This window comes from Oncorhynchus gorbuscha, linkage group LG13, assembly GCF_021184085.1.
Source record: "Oncorhynchus gorbuscha isolate QuinsamMale2020 ecotype Even-year linkage group LG13, OgorEven_v1.0, whole genome shotgun sequence".
Classification (NCBI taxonomy): domain Eukaryota; kingdom Metazoa; phylum Chordata; class Actinopteri; order Salmoniformes; family Salmonidae; genus Oncorhynchus; species Oncorhynchus gorbuscha.
In genome coordinates this window covers 53,115,589-53,131,941 of record NC_060185.1, presented here as the reverse complement: position 1 = coordinate 53,131,941, position 16,353 = coordinate 53,115,589, and the positions used below count along the sequence as shown (strand labels likewise).

General features: G+C 41.5%; 1 protein-coding gene across 2 annotated transcripts in view; it reads left to right on the top strand.

The window, feature by feature from the left end:
* Nucleotides 1–212: 212 nt before the first annotated feature.
* rnpepl1 (arginyl aminopeptidase like 1) overlaps nt 213–16,353 on the top strand; it is a 35,665-nt gene continuing 19,524 nt past the window's right edge. The window contains exons 1-3 of one of the 2 annotated variants that reach the window (XM_046294983.1): nt 213–1,233; nt 10,881–11,021; nt 14,503–14,654. In XM_046294983.1, coding sequence (XP_046150939.1) covers nt 772–1,233; nt 10,881–11,021; nt 14,503–14,654 — 755 coding nt within the window. In that variant the 5' untranslated portion in view covers nt 213–771. The remainder of the gene's footprint in view (nt 1,234–10,880; nt 11,022–14,502; nt 14,655–16,353) is intronic. The other variant, XM_046294982.1, reaches the window with a different exon arrangement.

Here is a 16,353-nt window from a genome sequence, read left to right as displayed (position 1 = left end):
GGCTTTGCAAACGGATACCCATCGATACAAAGTATCACATTTACACTATGGCTGTCTACTTTTCTCTGCCATGAGTGTGAAATATGTATCAGTTTCCTGCATAATGCATGTCACTCACTGGTGCAACGCCAATTTGATTTCCATTCAATGACAATTCGCTCCATGGAATATGCGTTTTGTTAACGTCGAGATAGAGCTGATGCTAAGGCTAATTAGGCTACATGTTGCTATAGGCTATATTTATGCTACCTTGCTGAGTCCACTCTCGTCTCTGTAGCGCCCCCCTACATTCTACAGCTCTAAAACTTTCCTGTCTCAAAAATATTTCCTCCCTCTTTTTTTTACTTCCTGTTTTCTACGGGAGTCACATAGCCCAAGCTCCTTTCATTTCAACTGTATGTTCACCCTTTTCTTTTTCTTTATTCGCGCTACATTGTTTCTCACAAGTCTGTCTAACCGGCTCCCAGATTCTTCTCTCTTTGCGCAAGTCGAGGACTTGAAAATGCACAACTCGTTCAACTTTGGTCCCGATGGATTTGACATATTTTTGATGTCCTTTTTCGCTACTGTTTTTTGTTGGTAATGTCACTCTGGAAGTAGTTGCTCAACCAAAGCCCCTCTTCTACAAAGTAACATGTCGGCAGCTAGCTCATTAGCTATGTGGCAGCTACTCTGGAGCTGACATATCCAGCTAATTTGCACATTTTATACGCTTCAACTACGGTTGTTGTTCCTTTTTGCTCGTTCATTTATTCCTCACGGGAAGTTATAATGGCCCAATTCCAGCGTCCGACACTGTGTTGCTGCCGCAAAGTGCTCACAGTGCCTAGCAAGTCGTGTGAGGGCGGCCAAGGTCTGGGTCAGTGTCGCCTCGTCGACATCGCCTCTGCGTCCAACTTCCACTGCTTCAAGCTTCGCCACTTCCATCTCGACCTCCGCCTCAACTTTGCCGTAAAGGAGATCACTGGGTGGCAAGTCCTGGAACTTGTGGCTATCCAACCAGGAGTGCAGACTTTGGTTCTGGACACTCACCCATCCTTGCTAATTCAGTCCATAGACTGCAAGGTGCCTGGCACCACCAGTGCCCAGGACATTTCCCCGTCGCTCATCTACCGGGTAGACCCATTCACAGACTATGGATCTTCGCTGAATATCAGCCTCCCAGCCTACGCGATACGGCCGCATCGGGCTTTCCAGATCACCGTTCGCTACACAACAACAGACGGTCCTGCGGTAAGGTCACTTTAAAGGTTCAGGCTACTGCACAGTCTAGAGCGCACAGTTCAAATTAACTTAGGATCATTTTTAAACTCTCCATTGTTAACGTAGTAAGGCGTACTAAGTAAGCAATAGATGTAATTATATTTTCTAAAACATTTTAATGAGTATGCTTCATTGTCATATGTTAAAGGCGCCCACCAGAGGGCAATGCCGCCCCTATTTCAACGTCATGTTTGCCCTAGAACGGAAATGCTTGTTTTGGTTCGACTTCCAAAGAATGACGTAGGCTACTTATACATATTCACGAATTGGGGTGGGGAAAGAACATCATGGTGATTTCCACGTGGAGTGGAGAAACGTCAACAAATAGGGAACTGACAGCTTAGCTAGCTATCTTCCTAAACGTATCTAGCTAGCCAATATTGTCTATTGTTTTTGTTTTTAAAAATGTTTACTACACCGTATTACAAAGATTAGCCATCTGGCTAGGCTGGTTCTGGAGCTGGATTTGTCATAAGCATTTAGGGAAAACTTTGCCATAGATGGAAACCAAACCAGTATATTTAGCTTTGCCATTTATTGTTATCTTCAAAGTATCAACATTGTAATAGACAAGGCGCAACCTTTGGTAGGTAGGCTGCTGGCAAGCTTTTCTGCAGTACAGCAAAGTCAGCCCGTGTCCAGGGTTCTCAAATGGGAAGTGAAATGATAGGCAAACAATAACTTTTCTCATGATACACTTTGCAAAGGACGTGAAAACACCTTTATTTTGAAAACAAAATAAATAAAGAGGTTCCTTTTAATATTATTTTTGCGGGTACCTGTTCATTATAGAAGAGAGGCCTATCATTTCACACTTTGGTTTAGTTGCACCAATCAGAGCAGTGATGCATGACTTTAGTGGTCAAAACCATTCCCTAGCTGAAGGCAGAACAGTTGAAACTGGAGCAGCAGCACACCCAGGTGGACTGGGGACAGCCGGGAGTCATCAGGCCAGGTAGTCCTGAGGCATGATCCTAGGGCTCAGGTCCTCCGGGAGGTGACAGAGAGAATTAGAGGGAGCATACTTAAATTCACACAGGACACCTCATAAGACAGGAGAATTACACCAGATATAACAGACTGATCCTAGCCCTCCGGCAAATAGACTATTGCAGCATAGATACTGGAGACTGGGACCAGGGGTGGGTCGGGGGACACTGGCCCCGTCCGACGATACCCCGGACAGGGCCAACCAGGCAGGATATAACCCCACCCACTTTGCCAAAGCACAAGCCCCACACCACTAGCACTAGAGGGATATCAACAGACCACAAACTTACTACCCTGAGACAAGGCTGAGTAAAGCCCACCCTGATCTCCTCCACTGCACAAGCCCAAGGGGGGGGGGGGGCAAAACCGGACAGGAAGATCATGTCTGTGACTCAGCCCACTCAAGTGACGCACCCCTCCGGCATGGAAGAGCACTAGTAAGCCAGTGAGTGGTTCAGCAGGCCAGGCTTAGACAGCAAGGGTACTTCGTCGCTCCAGTGCCTTGCTGTTCACCTTGCACCCCTGGGCCAGACTACACTCAATCATAGGACCTACTAAAGAGATGAGTCTTCAGTAAAGACTTAATGGTTGAGACCGAGTCTGCATCTTTCACATGGATAGGCAGACCATTCCAGAAATTTGGAGCTCTATAGGAGAAAGCCCTGACTCCAGCTGTTTGCTTAGAAATGTTTTGCTTCTGGTCAGGATTCTAGCAGCCGTGTTTAGCACTAACTGAAATTTTTTTGTGCTTTATCTGGGTAGCCGAAGAGTAGAGCCATTGCAGTAGTCTAATCTAGAAGTGACAAAAGCATGGATTTGCTTTTCTGCATCATTTTTGGACAAAAAGTTTCGAATTTTTTGCAATGTTACGAAATTTGAAAAAATCTGTCAATGAAATATTGATATGTTTGTCAATAGAGAAATCATTGTCCAGAGTAACACAGAGGGCCTTCACAGTTTTTTTGAGATGACTGTACAACCTTCAAGATTAATTGTCCTATCCAACAGCAGATCTCTCTTGTTTCTTGGGACCTAGAAATAGCATCTCTGTTTAAACTCAGACAAAACAGATACTATTTCCAGGTCCCACGAAACAAAGAGATCTGCTGTTGGATCTGACAATTAATCTTGATTAGGGATGCACCGATATGACATTTTTGGCTTAAACCGATATCCAATATTTTCCTTGCCAAAAAACTACATACTGATGTTTACAGTTTTAGCGGCCTTTTAAGCATTTGAGTACAGTTAAATCGGCATTAAACTAGACATTGGGCCCATGCTGATGTTGGCATTTTCAGCTAATATCGGCCAATTCTGATATGCTTATCGATATATCGTGCATCCTTAATCTTGATGGTTGTACAGTTCTCTCAAACAATGAATTATTGAATTAAATTGTTATGCAACATTGTGGGTAATTACTGGGGACCGTCTTTCAGTTAAAAAAAGTGAATGTCTGCTTGTGGTACATTCATTATTTTATATTACACCAATATGCCCAATGTGGACATTTACTACATTACACAAGCTCACATTTTTACCACATAAAATGTTGTGGAATTACACAATATTTTGCTTCTTTATAAAAGTTTATAGTCATCACAAGTATATTGAATTGATTGCTTTAAACAGATTCATACAGTTGAAGTCGGGTAGTTTACATACATCTTAGCCAAATACATTTAAACTCAGTTTTTCACAATTCCTGACATTTAATCCTAGTAAAAATTCCCTTTCTTAGGTCAGATAGGATCACCACTTTATTTTAATAATGTGAAATGTCTGAATAATAGTAGGGAGAATTATTTATTTCAGTTTATTTTCTTTCATCACATTCCCAGTGGGTCAGAAGTTTACATCCACTCAATTAGTATTTGGTAGGATTGCCTTTAAATTGTTTAACTTGGGTCAAATGTTTAGGGTAGCCTTCCAGAAGCTTCCCACAATAAGTTGGGTGAATTTTGGCCCATTCCTCCTGACAGAGCTGGTGTAACTGAATCAGGTTTGTTGGCCTTCTTGCTCACACACGCTTTGTCAGTTCTGCCCACAAATGTTACATGGGATTGAGGTCAGGGCTTTGTGATGGCCACTCCAATATCTTGACTTTGTTGTCATTAAGCAATTTTGCCACAATTTTGGAAGTATGCTTGGGGTCATTGTCCATTTGGAAGACCCATTTGCGACCAAGCTTTAACTTCCTGACTAGAGGTCAACCGATTATGATTTTCAATACCAATACCGATTATTGGAGGACCAAAAAAGCAGATACCGATTAATTGGGCAATTTTTACATTTTTTATTATTATAATTTTTTAACATTTGTAATAATGACAATTACAACAATACTAAATGAGCACTTATTTTAACTTAATATGATACACCAATAAATTCAATTTAGCCTCAAGTAAATAATGAAACATGTTCAATTTGGTTTAAATAATGCAAAACAAAATGTTGGAGAAGAAAGTAAAAGTGCAATATGTGCTATGTAAGAAAGCTAACGTTTCAGTTCATTGCTCAGAACATGAGAACATATGAAAGCTGGTGGTTCCTTTTAACATGATTCTTCAATATTCCCAGGTAAGAAGTTTTAGGTTGTAGTTATTATTGGAATTCTAGGACTATTTCCCTCTATACCATTTGTATTTCATTAACCTTTGACTATTTGATGTTCTTATAGGCACGTTAGTATTGCCAGTGTAACAGTATAGCTTCCGTCCCTCTCCTGGCTCGAACCAGCAACACAACGACAACAGCCACCCTCGAAGCAGCGTTACCCATGCAGAGCAAGGGGAACAACGACTAGAAGGCTCAGAGCGAGCGATGTTTGAAACGCTATTAGCGCACGCTAACTAGCTAGCCATTTCACTTCGGTTACACCAGCCTCATCTCGGGAGTTGATAGGCTTGAAGTCATAAACAGTGCAATGCTTGACGCACAACGAAGAGCTGCTGGCAAAACGCACGAAAGTGCTGTTTGAATGAATGTTTACACGCCTGCTTCTGCCTACCACCGCTCAGTCAGATACTTAGATACTTGTATGCACTTATGCTCAGTCAGATTATATGCAATGCAGGACACGCTAGATAATATCTAGTAATATCATCAACCATGTGTAGTTAACTAGTGATTATGATTGATTGTTTTTTATAAGATAAGTTTAATGCTAGCTAGCAACTTACCTTGGCTTACTGCATTCGCATAACAGGCAGTCTCCTTGTGGAGTGCAACGAGAGAGAGGCAGGTCGTTATTGCATTGGACTAGTTAACTGTAAGGTTGCAAGATTTCTCCAAAAAGTATGATCTTTGTCCCCATGTGCAGTTGTAAACCGTAGTCTGGCTTTTGTATGGTGGTTTTGGAGCAGTGGCTTCTTCCTTGCTGAGCAACCTTTCAGGTTATGTTGATATAGGACTTGTTTAACTGTGGATATAGATACTTTTGTACCTGTTTCATCCAGAATTTTCACAAGGTCCTTTGCTGTTGTTCTGGGATTGATTTGCACTTTTTGCACCAAAGTACATACATCTCTAGGAGACAGAATGTTTCTCCATGCGTAGTCCCATGGTGTTTATACTAGCGTACTATTGTTTGTACAGATGAACGTGGTACCTTCAGGCATTTGGAAATTGCTGCCAAGGATGAACCAGACTTGTGGAGGTCGAAAAGCACAGTTAACTTAGTGTATGTAAACTTCTGACCCACTGGAATTGTGATACAGTGAATTATAAGTTAAATAATATATCTGTAAACAATTGTTGGGAAAACAATGACTTGTCATGCACGCAGTAGATGTCCTAACCGACTTGCGAAAACTATTGTTTGTTAACAAGAAATGGGTGGAGTGGTTGAAAAATGAGTTTTAATGACTCCAACCTAAGTGTATGTAAACTTCCCACTTCAACTGTATATTTGGCTTGGTACTGTTGATTTTGTATGCATCTGTCCGTCGCAGGACTATGAACGCCGTTATAATTTGAATGCTTGAAATGGCACAGAACTTGGGGCACTCTCTGTATAAAAGCCAATAGCCGCACGCCAATACACCGATTTGAGGGTCAAACTATCACCTGAATAACAGCCAGCCCTAGTCAGTGTTGATATCCTGTGCCGGGTCGTAATTCGTTGAAGTTAAGTAACAAAGCAACTGACTTGTTTCTGGCCCGTTTCGGCAGCCTCTAAGAATCTCCATCTAGATGACTGTTCAACAAATTCTATTCTAACCAGTGATGTAAAAATGAGTGTTAATGAGTGGTAATCTCTTCCATGGATATCATATTGAAATCAATGTAACAGGAGGCAAAGGTTTTGGGTGTATGCTCAACCGGCGGGCCACCCATTAGGGGCGGTGCCCCACTTGTGATTGGTCACCAAATACTTGTCATAAAAAATTAGCAGTCTAATCCATTTGCTTTTGTCTTGTTTGTTAGTTTTTGTTCTAAATGTCGATCTTTTCTCGCACATCCCTCTCCTTTTTCGTGCATGACTCCCTCCTTCCCTTTTGAAATGGCCTATGTGGCATCGATATGAGTGAGACATTTATTCTAGCGCCCGGGAGGCAGCCCGATTCTGAAATGAATGCAATCACTTTTCACCCGGGTCAAACTCCTCCCACCGGGGTAACCTGGGCCAGATAAATGAATCTCCTCATCGGATGGGGCGCTGTTATTTCATCGCCACCAGACCGTTCAAATCAAAGGATCACAGTCGTTTGAGACTGAAAAGTGAATATACCGGTAGCTAGACCATAGACAGCTGGTTATGTATCTGGTTATGCATATTTTGAGAATCATTACCACTATCATCGCTAGCACCGTCACCGGCCTCAATCTAATCCAATCTGGAGCCAGTCTGTCTCCATCTGTGCAGCATAGAATTAGCTTCCAAACGCAGCTCAAGAAATAACGTAATCAAGTTTATAATTGAGGGACGATAACCGTCGTTGACCCTGTTTTTCTGTTAGACCAAGTGCACAGTTGGGTGCCAAACTGATCCCCTGGTCATGAACGGATGCGGGGACCTACCAAAAGGAGCAAAGTTGGGTATCATAACATGTCCAGCAATGTGATTGGAATTGTTTAGGGACCTCCAAAAAAAAAAGATTTCATCCACTGTTCACTTGCTATTTTCACAGCTTGTCAGGCAAAACCTCAGAATAAAAGTGTGTCATGTGACACAAGTACCCTTGTGACACCTCTGTTGTTGCCAGTCTCCCTTGACTCTTATGAAAAGGACATGCCATCATGAGGCCTCTAAAAGTGACAGGAGATACTGCCCTGATGTCACAGGCGGCTTCATAAACAACAACAGGTAATGTGTGTTATGTGATCATTCCTAGCTTGATAAACTAGTAAGCTAGTTCCCCAGCCAAGAATAAACAACCAGTCGAGTCATTTTGGTAGTGAGGTGCATTAGCAAAAGGTGCTATCCTTTCTTTAGAACAAAATACTTGGCTGTCTATTACATCACCCCGTTACAGGCCCTTGCAGTCAACACCACCTCATGAGATTGCCTGCTGCAGTGGTTTGAGAGATTTCCAGTTACAGCTGAAGACAAGCAAGTGGGCCCTCATCAGCATCATGCTGCCATGCCCTCGCTGGGAGCTTTCTTATGAATGGAACAGTCTGCCACATGTTTGCAACAGCACCCTTCACCTTTCAGCGGCAACAGCTTTTATAGGCTTACTATTTGTACAAATACACAAAGTAACCCACTAAATTACTTTGATACATTTGATAAAGCAATTGTGAAATGTAATTTATGTAAACTGACTTAGATGCATATAATGTCCAGGGCATAACAGCCTGGTGGAACCAGCCTGATCACCATATAATGTCCAGGGTATAACCAAGCCTGTTGGGAACCAGCCTGATTACTGTGTTCACCACATAATGTCCAGGGTATAACCTAGCCTGATGGAACCAGCCTGATCACTGTGTTCACCATATAATGTCCAGGGTATAACCTAGCCTGGTGGAACCAGCCTGATCACCATATAATGTCCAGGGTATAACCTAGCCTGTTGGGAACCAGCCTGATTACTGTGTTCACCACATAATGTCCAGGGTATAACCTAGCCTGATGGAACCAGCCTGATCACTGTGTTCACCATATAATGTCCAGGGTATAACCTAGCCTGGTGGAACCAGCCTGATCACCATATAATGTGCAGGGTATAACCTAGCCTGATGGAACCAGCCTGATCACTGTGTTCACCATATAATGTCCAGGGTATAACCTAGCCTTGTGGAACAAGCCTGATCACCATGTAATGTCCAGGGTATAACCTAGCCTGGTGGAACCAGCCTGATCACCATATAATGTCCAGGGTATAACCTAGCCTGCTGGGAACCAGCCTGATTCACTGTGTTCACCATATAATCTCCAGGCTATAACCTAGCCTGGTATAACCAGCCTGATCGCTGTGTTCGCCATATAATGTCCAGGGTATAACCTAGCCTGGTGGAACCAGCCTGATCACCGTGTTCACCATATAATGTCCAAGGTATAACCTAGCATGATGGAACCAGCCTGATCACCATATATTGTCCAGGGTATAACCTAGCCTGATGAAACCAGCCAGATCACCATATAATGTCCAGGGTATAACCTAGCCTGTTGGGAACCAGCCTGATCACTGTGTTCACCATATAATCTCCAGGCTATAACCTAGCCTGGTATAACCAGCCTGATCACTGTGTTCACCATATAATGTCCAGGGTATAACCTAGCCTAGTGTAACCAGCCTGATCACCATATAATGTCCAGTGCATAACCTAGCCTGGTGGAACCAGCCTGATCACTGTGTTCACCATATAATGTCCAGGGTATAACCTAGCCTGGCACCACCCTGATCACTGTGTTCACCATATAATGTCCAGGGTATAACATAGCCTGATGGAACCAGCCTGATCACCATATAATGTCCAGGGTATAACCTAGCCTGATGGAACCAGCCTGATCACCATGTAATGTCCAGGGTATAACCTAGCCTGATGGAACCAGCCTGATCACCATATAATGTCCAGGGTATAACCTAGCCTGATGGAACCAGCCTGATCACCATATAATGTCCAGGGTATAACCTAGCCTGATGGAACCAGCCTGATCACCATATAATGTCCAGGGTATAACCTAGCCTGATGGAACCAGCCTGATCACCATGTAATGTCCAGGGTATAACCTAGCCTGATGGAACCAGCCTGATCGCTGTGTTCACCATTCTATCAGACTTCACATTTTATTATATCTGAAGTGAAATAGAAAGGTGAACGCAGCCATCAGGTTGGTTCTCCCAGGCTACTCATAACCACCATTTATAATGTAATCGGTGCTCTGTGTGTGTTTGTGTGTTACCGACCAGTATCTTTGAGGGACTAGGAGCTGATCTTTGCTGCTATGCCCATCAATAGGGCTCTGTCAAAGACCTCACCTCCAACCTCACCTCAATGGGGAGAACAGAATTAGGAAGGTTTAGTCTGACCTGTTCAAACTCCAACATAGTACCTGTTTGTGTGTCAGATATCACCTATCCCTTACTGCTATTGGTAATAGAACACTGTATGTGTTCACAGAAACATGTATGGAGCCAGCACATGGAGACTTGCAAGATGATGCGATGAAGTCCAGACGGGCTTGATCCTGACGTGTATGAACGGAGAGAAAACTGGCACTCGGCTTAAACATTTTACGAGACACAACTTTAACTTGTATTGTCTTTTTTATTTTATTATTGAATTGGTTGATATCAGTCAATATGGGGAGGGAGAAACCTTGTGTATTGTGCACTAGGATCAGGGAACTCCGGTTGTATATGGGACACCATACAGGAAAGGTATGACCACTCTGACATGTTTGCCAAGGTAGCCCCATTACCACCTGACAAAATGCAGATAGACACAGTATCTGTATCCGCTGGGAATGACATTGAAATATGAAAGGTGCACATTGTTATATTAGTAGAACACTGATTCAATGGTATTATGTAAAGGGTTGTTAATTCTACAGGGACCTGTTACGACATTAGAAAGTTATCAAAACACTTAGTTTCACTACATAAATCACTACATAAATTCAGCAATCACATTCTCATATTACTCTGTTGGCTACTCATATTCAATGGTTCCTCCAGCATCACACCATACATCAGTCTGTAGTTGTTGAACTCAACGTGCAAGGAGGTTTGTTTGTTGTGAATGAGTTTGAGGAAACTGGCCACCCTTGCCTTTGCCGCCAGAATGGTTGTGCGCCATGTCTATCATGTTAAACACCTATCAACGATTGTGAGATCTTGCATGCTCCTGCAGTGTAGTCAGCCTAGAACCCATCATTTACCATTTTCTTAATGTCGTGTGCAATGCCTCTTTTTAAAGGGACAGTTCACTCTAAAATCAGAATAATCTAATGTTGATACATGTCAATGTTGCATAGCATCTGTTGCATTGAGCTATATGCCAAATGAAATGGAAAGATAGGCTTTGTAGTCTAATTTCCTGATTTAATTCGGAGAAGATACAAAGCTTGTAATTTGGACATTTCAACGTTCGACCAAACAGTACACTCTCGAAGTCAATATCACTTTAAGTTGAACAAATGTATGTTTCTGATTGGTTCCTGGGCCCTCTAGATCTGGTGGCTGGACGCAGAGCTGACGTGTGGTCAGACTCGCCCGCTAGTCTTCACTCAGGGCCACTCTGTCTGCAACCGATCCTTCTTTCCCTGCTTCGACACACCCGCCGTCAAGAGCACCTACACCGCTACTGTCAGGGTGAGTGTCAACTGTCACACCTCTAGTGCTGGTTTCCAGAGAAACCTGACCCTATTGTTTTGATATTGACATAACATAAGCCTTTGTGTTGAAAATGTGAATGTAATACACCTCGGCCGTCAAGAGCACCTACACCGCTACTGTCAGGGCAAGTCACCTCTCAAACCTGGGTTGTGTTGATGTAGATATTGTTTATTTAATCTTTATTTTTATCAGGAGCTGAACCAAGGTCTCTTTTACAGATGAGCCCTGAATTACAGAAATGACTGAAAATACACACATCAAAATATAAATACAAAATGCAGGCAGAAAGAAAACAACAGTCATAAAACACATTCATCATAAGGTCCTAAATTAGGTTTCTGAATTGCCCGAGAGGCACCGGAATATCACATTTAAAAACATTTTGAGGATTGTTCCAAAAGTAAGGTCCACGAAAACTAAAAGCTGATTTACCACCTCCGTAGAGACCAAAAGATTTCATCCCTGAGACCAGGTGTGGTAACTCCTTATGTCTAAAGTCTAGTAATGATGCTAGGAACAGTGGGACTATTTGTAAAAGGGCTTTATACATGAAAACATAGCAATGTATTTATCTACGTGACATCAAAGAGGGCCAACCAACTTTCTGGTAGAGAATGCAGTGATGAGTACTTAAACTGTCACCTGTAATAAATCACAGTGCTCTATGATAAACTGCATCTAACGGCTTTAATGAAGTGGCAGTTGAGTTCATATAGATGACGTCGCAATACTCTAGGACCGATGGGAACGTCGACTGAATAATCTGCTTTCTATTATTTAGCGAGAGGCAGGGCCTGTTTCTATAGAAGAAGCACATTTTTATTCTCAGCTTCTTAAAAGACAGCTTTTAATCTATCCAGAGGCCCAGATATTTGTAAGCAGGGAGATGGTCAATATGGACACCATCCAAAGTACATACAGTGCCGTGCGAAAGTATTCGGCCCCCTTGAACAATTGGGCGTGCAAAATTATTCAGCCCCCTTAAATTAATACTTTGTAGCGCCACCTTTTGCTGCGATTACAGCTGTAAGTCACTTGGGGTATGTCTCTATCAGTTTTGCACATCGAGAGACTGAAATTTTTTCCCATTCCTCCTTGCAAAACAGCTCGAGCTCAGTGAGGTTGGATGGAGAGCATTTGTGAACAGCAGTTTTCAGTTCTTTCCACAGATTCTCGATTGGATTCAGGTCTGGACACAGTGCAGGTGCATTTATACGGAGACTTGATTACACACAGGTGGATTGTATATCATCATTAGTCATTTAGGTCAACATTGGATCATAGAGAACAACATGTACTTAGTTTGACCTGTATTCAGTACTAATTTACGGTCATTTCTATAATACAATGAAGGCAGACTATAGTTCTGATAGAGCCTGGTAAACCGTGGGGGCAATAGCATACACAACAGTATCATCGGCATCAAATTGTGTTGGTCACATACACGTGTTTAGCAGATGTTATTGCGGGTGAAGCAAAGTACTTGTGTTTCTAGCTCCAAAAGTGCAGTAATATCTAACAAGTAATATCTAAATTTTCCACAACAATACACACAAAGCTAAAGGAATGGAATCGGCATACAAGTGCAGGTACATTGTTTTTTACAGACAGGTTGATATTGTTCATGTAAAAAGTACAGGACCCAGAATTGACCCCTGCGGGACACCTTTTGTGATATCCAGGAAACATGATTTAATGCCGTAAGTAGATATACATTGAGTTCTATCTGTCAAGTAATTTTTAAACCAGTTACATGCAGTCTGTTCTAGGCCATTTAAGGAAAGCCTCAATTAGCGGTGAGGGATCAGCCGTATAGAGGGCAGCACAATGTTTATTTTATCCATACAGTTAAAACTAAAACCACATTTAAAACTAGGGATGCAACAGAGATAGTGCTACAATTTGGTCTAAAACTCAACTGATGTACATTTAGAATACATTTCAAAGATAAGAAAGATCTTAGCTGAGAATTAATCAAAGATTCTAATATTTTAGTGGGGCAAGAAAGTTTGGAATTAGGTCGATAATTATTAGGTCACAGGGGTCAGCACCTTTTGTGAAGGGGGAGTACATTGTCTGAAAGATTATAGTCAGTTAACTTTGCTTTGGCCCAGGCCTGATTTCCCCTCTGAATGAGCACAGGTAATTCCAAAGAAAACCAAAGGTTCAATCTATCTTTGACTCTGAATTGTTTAAAAGGGGCATGTTTATCTTCCAGAGTAATAAATATGGAGGATATATTTTCTAGAACCAACTCACTGTCAGGAATACAGGAGACCGTGACTAAATCAGAGTAGAACATGTAAAATCTTTTAAAAATGTCTCTTCTTAATTAAATGAGGATTGGTATGTTGCTGTTTCGTATCTAATACCATACTATGGGACAATGATCATTGAGATTATATGAAAATACTCCACCAGACAAATATTTATGGGGGTTACATAAATATTGATTGTGATTGCCAACAAGGGTTTTGCCACCAAGTACTAAGTCATGTTTTGCAGTAGGGGTCAAATACTTATTTCCCTCATTAAAATGTAAATCAATTTATAACATTTTTGACATGCGTTTTTCTGGATTTGTTTGTTGTTATTCTGTCTCTCACTGTTCAAATGAACCTACCATTAAAATGATAGACTGATAATTTCTTTGTCAGTGGGCAAATGTACAAAATCAGCAGGGGATCAAATACTTTTTTTCCTCACTGTATATTCAGAGATGACCTATCAGATATAAGAATTTGTTGGTGGGCCACTGGGGTGGTCAATCACCTTTTTTCTGGCTCGATGATATCAGCTTTGCATTGCTCTGTTGATCTGTCTCTGTCTACCTGTCTTTCTCTACGTTTTTCATTCTCATTCACCCCACTGTTTTTGATTAAATGTAAATCATTGTATTTGTGGTGTTTCAAACTGTAGCGTTAATTCTGTAATTTGTAGTTTATGACATTTTTGCTGATAATTTTGTATTTGTTGTATTGTTGTCCTCATGAGAATTGAGACACTGGTCTCAATGGGTTTCCCGAAATAAGTAAAAGTTAAATAAAGAAAAAAATCATACTGTAAATCTCACTTGGCATTTTAATATAATTCCCAATGCTAATATCTTGTTATAATCTCCCTTTCACCCCGTTAATCTCACTTTGTTGTAATCTTCATCTGGTTTATTTGCTCCCACCCTCTGTCTTGGTTTCTCTCCATTTTAATCTGTTTTGTCTAAATAAAATGGCTTTTATAGAATTTCACCACTGTTTCTTTCATCTCACCCTGCTTTCCACAATCGACATCTCACTTTCCCTTCTGTTGTCTCGGTAGCACCCATTTTCCTGAAACTCCTGCTTAACATAATCTCCCTTTGTCAAAATGAGTTTCATAATATGTTTCTGTGCGAGCGTGTGTACGTTCATGTCTGTGTGTGTACGTACATGTCTGTGAGCCTGTTTGTGTGTGTGTGCAGGTGCCGGAAGGTGTGACGGTGTTGATGAGTGCCTCCCGTAGTGCCTACTCCAAGCAGGACAGGGTGTTCCAGTTCTCCATGGAGTACCCCGTCCCAGCCTACCTGGTGGCACTGGTGGCAGGAGACCTTCAGCACGTCGACATTGGCCCCAGGTCAGTGGGAGTGACCTGGCCCCAGGTCAGTGGGAGTGACCTGACCGAGGTCCAGTACATGAATATTAAGCAGTATTTCCCATCCCTTCACTGATTTGAAAGGAAATTACTGGCATATATCGTGGACACTCCAACTAGCCAATGCCTCCACCAATCCAATGCTTTAAGATTTGTGAGAAGTAGTGAATGAGGAGTGTCGACTTCAGGAGAAAGATACTGTATTAGAGATATTATTGTGATGTAACCTTTTGTCATGAATGTGTCAAACTCCAGACCTTGAGGCCTGCAGTTACTGTTGGTTGTCATTCCTCCCTTACCTTTTAATTGATAAATGAAGTAATTGATTAGCAAGGAAGTCCACACACCATTGTTTCCTAGGTGTAAATCGGACACCAATATGAAGGAAAGAACAACATCCAGCTGACACTGTGGCACTCTAGGACTTGAGTTTGATGCCCCTATACTGGTGCTATGCTTCTGCATATTATCATGTGTCAATGTCCAGACCTTCACATATTTGCAATAGTGACCAAATCAGCAGCATCACATGATATTTTCACATGCAAGGGGATTGTTCTGGCAATTCTCACACAAAAACTTAATTGGGAGGAAGGATGTTCAATGTGCTTTTTACATCTGTATCACAAACTATTTTTCAAAAATCATGATGTAAGTGGCATTTTAGACCTATACATGCCCTCCTGTAAGACCCTATGATGTGTGAACCGTACATGATACAGACATCTAGTCATTATACTGTCAGACTCTGATCTGTGAACCATACATGATACAGACAACATCTTGGTGTCATTATACTGTAAGACCCTATGATGTGTGAACCGTACATGATACAGACATCTTGGAGTCATTATACTGTAAGACCCTATGATGTGTTAACCGTACAGACAACATCTAGTCATTATACTGTAAGACCCTATGATGTGTGAATCGTACATGATACAGACAACATTTTGTAGTCATTATACTGTAAGACACTATGATGTGTGAACTTTACATGATACAGACAACATCTTGGAGTCATTATACTGTAAGACCCTATGATGTGTGAACCGTACATGATACAGACAACATTTTGTAGTCATTATACTGTAAGACACTATGATGTGTGAACTTTACATGATACAGACAACATCTTGGAGTCATTATACTGTAAGACCCTATGATGTGTGAACCGTACATGATACAGACATCTTGGAGTCATTATACTGTAAGACCCTATGATGTGTGATCCGTACATGATACAGACAACATCTAGTCATTCTACTGTAAGACTCTGATCTGTGAACCATACATGATACAGACAACATCTTGGTGTCATTATACTATAAGACTCTATGACGTGTGAACCGTACATGATACAGACACCGTCTAGTCATTATACTATTAGACCCTATGATGTGTGAACCGTACATGATACTTACATCATCTTGGAGTCATTATACTGTAAGACCCTATGATGTGTGAACCGTACAGACAACATCTAGTCATTATACTGTAAGACCCTATGATGTGTGAATCGTACATGATACAGACAACATTTTGTAGTCATTATACTGTAAGACACTATGATGTGTGAACTTTACATGATACAGACAACATCTTGGAGTCATTATACTGTAAGACCCTATGATGTGTGAACCGTACATGATACAGACATCTTGGAGTCATTATACTGTAA